Raw genomic sequence first — 4,922 nt, 5'->3', positions numbered from 1 at the left:
TGGAGAGGAACACATTTCCCCCTCCCTACTGCCCTCCTTATCTTCCTACCATCCTCTTCTCTCCCCATTTCCTTCCTCTCTCTCAGTTCCCTGCTTCCTGCATCCTATCCCCACATTCCTTTTTGTACATTGGTGCCTTGTGAACAGATGAAAGGGACTATTTCCGAAACATTCTGGTAACAAACAGCTCCTCTATCACAGTGCCTTACAACAACAACAGTTTATAACTTGTTCACACACACACACACACACACACACACACACACACACACCTAGAAGCAAAAATGAAAAAAATCATCATGCTTTCACATGCATGGATACAACCATGAGTGCCTGGTATTTTCACAATCATGAGCGAAATACAAAATCTGGCATAGGAGCACATGAACACACTGAACTCGATTTCGAGACCGATCGATCAGCTTAGATTGCGCAAGCAGGTTTTCACACGACATAAAAAGGCCCCAGGATCCAAGGGCGTGAGGGATGGAGGTACAAGAATATCTGTCCTCAGTCAAGGAATTGCCCCATATAATAAGGACCTGAAAGCTGACAGAAGGACCTGAAGGCCTTTATGTTTTTTTTTTAAAAGATTTTATTTATTTATCTTTAGAGGGGAAGGGACAGAGAGAGGGAGAGAAACATCAATGTACGGTTGCCTTTCATGCATCCCCTGCTGGGAACTGGCCTGCAGGGAACCAGCCTGCAACCCAGGCATGTGCCCTGACTGGGAATCGAACCACGACTGTCTGGTTCGCAGGCCCGTGCTCAATCCACTGAGCTACACCAGCCAGGGCGGCCTTTATGTTTTTTAACTTTAAGCACTTTGAACACTAAACATTTTGCAAATGCATACACAGGCACTACTCTAGAGAAGCCTCCTCCTTTGGGCTTCTAGCTCAAGAGGGAGATGCGCCCCAGGTGTCCAACAGGCAGAGAAACAGAGCTGGCTGGCCTGGGTTGGAGAGGGGCGCTGGAGGGCTGGAGCCCTCTATCCCCAGCAGGAGCTGTAGACAGAAAGGAAGAGGTCAGTGCCGGCTGGCATGCATTTCCCTTCCCGGCTCACCCGTCTTTTTTGGCTTTGCCACCTGGATAACGGCACAGAACTCTTTCTCCCTTGGTTTGCCCACCTCAAGTCTTGCCGCCAGAGGTCCCTCCACCACAGCCACCACAATTCTTTTTGCCAAGCCCCAGGTCTTTGAATATGCTCCTCCCTAGCTCACATATTCCCTGGCTCCTCAACACCCACGGTTGCTGGTCTGGCCTCCTGAGCCTGGCAAGCCAGACCTCTGTGACTGGCAGCCTCTCCAGCCTCACCCCCTTCTGTTCCAGTAAGTTCCTCCAGCGTTGCTGCTTCACTCACACACTATATACCCCATCCACCATTTTGGCCCGGGAGTGCCCAGCCTTCGCTCTCAGCCTCCCCAGGTGTCTATCTGTCCTCAGACCTCCTCCAGTCCTTCCTCCCCAGGCTCATCATTGAGGTTTAGCTGCAAAACACGACCCGTGACGGCACCCAGGATCCACATCTGCACTGGAAGCTCCCCAAGGACACGGAGCAGAAGCCCCTTCCAGACTCGGCACATGTTCACCTATCTAAATAAATGCCCTGCCCAGACCACAGCAGAAGACAAGGGTCTGGGTAGAAAAACTCTGGGCTGAGAGTCAGGAGGCCCGGTTCCTCGGATTGCTATGCTTGCTACACGCCCCAGGGCAAGCGCCTGCCACTCTCGGGGCCCCAGTTTCCTCACTTCTTGACATCGGGGCACTGGACATTTGCTGCTGAGCGCAAAGCTCGACAAACTGGTGATTCACTGGACAGCCATCGACTGCCATCTCAGGCGTGAGACTGAGGAGCTTGGGTGCCTGGGCCCAGGGAGGTTCAACTCACCAACCCTGCCTTTGGCGTTAGTTAGGCCCCGCTTACCACAGCGCCGCCCGCTTTCCCAACTATTCCCACCCAGTGTTCGCCTTTCAAGGACCAAGCTACCTGGTGCAGCTCAAGGCTGGAGCAGGGAGATGGAGCCTGAAGGGGCCTGGGAAGATTCCTTCAGAATCAGCAGTGCCTCGGCCGCCTCCAGCTTCCGCTGCCACTCTGAGGAGGCAGAGACCAAGGGCTGGTCAGAAGCGGTGGGAACCTGAGAAGAGAAGGGTGTGAGAGAATGGGAGTTGGGAACCCACACCTCCCCGCCTTGTGCGACAAGTGCCCCTCAGTCCCCAGTTCCACTGAAGGCTCCACCCAACCCGAGGTGTCCTGCTCTTCCCATTCACTAAGCTTGGGCCCTGTCAGCTCTCTGGACCCAACTATTTTCCCAGGATCCGTGGCTGCAAGAGAGGAGAGTCAAGGGTGGCATAGGGCTGGAGGACCAGGGTTAAGCGTCTTAGAAACAAGGAAAGGAGAGGCGGGGGGGGGGGAGGTTAAACCCTCTGTAAGACACACACTACCAGTAGACAGAGAGAGGCAGGATTTTGCAATATCTGAGTGTGGGAGTCCGAAGGCCTGCTGACCATTCCTCCTTGTCGCTTGGGCAAGTCCTTTCCCCTGCCTGGCCTGTTTCCGTTTCCATCTCTTTTCTCCACACCTTTCCTGAGACATGAATCCCTGCCAGCGTTTTCAGAATTCCCAGGGCCACGGGGAAGATTATGGGAAATCACAGGTGTCTGGGTTTTAATCTGCAAAGCACCTGGAGAGATGGGGTTACTGTCCCTGTGTAGAGACTGGTTCTTGCCCCCACAGTCTCCAAACCTCACGGGGCCTCAAGGAACAGCGTGGCTCATCTCCACAAAGCTTTCTCTAATGGCCTCGGGACTCTTTCGCCTGAGCCCCGGTGGCCCTCACCCTCATGGTCCCCCTTTACAGCGGGACCTTCTATCCGTATGAAACATCAATCTGTTTCATACGGAATAAAAGCCTCCATTTGTTAAAGGCCAGCTATGTGGCAGGTGTTATACTAGTCCTCTCGTCAATGCTGTGGGTGCAGAATCTTGTCCCCTCTCAGTACACTGACTCACAAATGGAGACTCTGGGACATAAACACGGTTGTCCGAAGTCTCCCACAAGTGGGAAGTGGCAAAGCTGGAAGAGCCCTGTCCTTGCCTGTTAGTCCGAGATGCCGCCTTCTCCCCCTTCCTCCCCTTCCTCCTCCTCCTCTTCTTCCACCACCACCACCACCATTACCAGCACGACCACGACCATGACCACCACCTTCACTTCCTCTCTCCCTATCTCCCATGGCATCAAGCACAAGGATGGCCACCCAATAACACACAATACACAACCGGCTGCATGCTTCTTCTCAGTCTACTCACGTGCTGATCAGGACATGGGTCCTGTGGGAACTCCTGGAAGGAGAAATTGTTGGTTGCGTCTTCAAGGGAGCTGGAGTCCAGGACAGAGACAAACAATTTGGGGAATACTCCGTCAGCAGAGCCCCTTGGGAGACTGGCTGCAGGAGGAGAGAGCACAGGTTAGACTGGGGTAGGAGACAAGCCATGGAGAGGAGACGTGGGCACGTTTGGGGCTGAGGATAGGAGCCCAGAGTGTCGGAGCTCGGAAGACTTTGAAGACCAGCTGTTCATTTTGCAGCTGGGGAAACCAGGGCCCAGAGAGAGAAGTGGTTTACCCCCAGGGTCACATGGCAAGTTGCAGTAGGGTTAGAGATGGAACACAGAAGTTCAGAAGAGAGGAAAGGGTCTGGGCAGTGGCTGAGTTGGGAGCCTCCCCGACTGGCCCCAGACTCTCCTTACCTCCCTGGGGGTTGCACGGGTGTGGGCCTTAAGCTGGGACATGGCATTCTCTTTCCCTGCTATGGGAAACTGGAAACAGCTTAGGAGGTCCTTTCTGCCTCGTCTCACCTCACGCTACCTCGCTCCCAACCTGAGGTCTCATCTCGCCGTGGACCATTTCCACTCCCCTCCCCCACAATTTCTCCTTCCCACCAACACTCCGTAGATAATACTGACGACATTTTATACCTGGGGAAGCTAAGGCCCAAGGGATAACTTTCCCAAGGCCACATCGGAGTTGGGTGGTAAGACTGGTGACAGAAGTACTCATGTTCCCTATACCCAAACCCAGCCCCCCCCCTTGGTCAGAGACGCTCACTGAGAACTCCTTCTTGAGTGGCCAACTTGTTGACAAAGCTGTGGTCTTTGGGAGGTGCGGCTCCACTCTTTATCAGTCCTCCAGTCAGGCTCCCCTTTCGGTGTGCCCCCTGCTTCCTCTTCAAGGAACTCCTGGCAGGCAAGAGCCTGCGCTGCTTCCTAAAGTGGGAGATTACACGCCTAAACTCAGTCAGGTTTAGAGGAGGCCAGCCCTCCCTTCCCCCCTGTCAGACACAGTACTCACGAAGCGAGGTGGCGTGTCTTCAAGAGGCAGCAGTGCTCATGGTCCTCGACTTGGTTAGTGATGCTGTGGTTGTGGCAGCAGGCAGAGTGAAGACGTGGAGATCTTCTGAGGCCGAGTCGAATCGCCCATGGGACTCTGGTCCGAAGCCTAGTGGTGCGGATGCAGGTGCAGCGGGGCCCGGCAGGCATTTCGTTGGAATCCTTGGTTGTGGGCCCAGAAGCAGGGGTCAGGATGGCCACATGGTCCCTTACCCCCAAACATACTTCCTCTGACCTGGCAAACCCCGCCTGAAGGGCCTGGATTCATTTTCATCCAGCTCACCGCTGAAATCACATTGCACCCTCCCTTCCTGCTCATGTAGCCTCCTTCCCAGGAAGGCTCATGCGTGCATAGCCTTGTTCCGAGGCACTCTGGACTTGGGTCCTGTATACTCTCAACCCGATTATGATTCTCCTTGCCTACTTTGACTCCACATAGATCCCGCTTTCAGGTATACACATGCACTCTCGTGCCGGCTTCAACAATTACTACTTGCCCTTCTCGTGTCCCGCCCTGTACTCTGCTATACTCAACT

The 4,922-nt window shown here is 54.2% G+C and overlaps 1 protein-coding gene across 1 annotated transcript; it reads right to left on the bottom strand.

Annotated features, from left to right (window-relative positions):
* Window positions 1-607: 607 nt before the first annotated feature.
* Window positions 608-4,536, bottom strand: LOC119049451 (uncharacterized). Its single transcript, XM_037145439.2, is given in 5 exon segments — window positions 608-1,007; window positions 1,991-2,138; window positions 3,310-3,446; window positions 4,106-4,263; window positions 4,349-4,536. Coding segments are annotated over 5 exon segments (744 nt in total). The 3' UTR covers window positions 608-894.
* Between the last annotated feature and the right edge of the window lie 386 nt (window positions 4,537-4,922).

This window comes from Artibeus jamaicensis, unplaced genomic scaffold (genome assembly GCF_021234435.1).
Source record: "Artibeus jamaicensis isolate MK-2021 breed Jamaican fruit bat unplaced genomic scaffold, CSHL_Jam_final contig_2794, whole genome shotgun sequence".
In the NCBI taxonomy this organism is placed as follows: Eukaryota; Metazoa; Chordata; class Mammalia; order Chiroptera; family Phyllostomidae; genus Artibeus; species Artibeus jamaicensis.
This window is presented reverse-complemented; position numbering and strand designations above follow the sequence as displayed.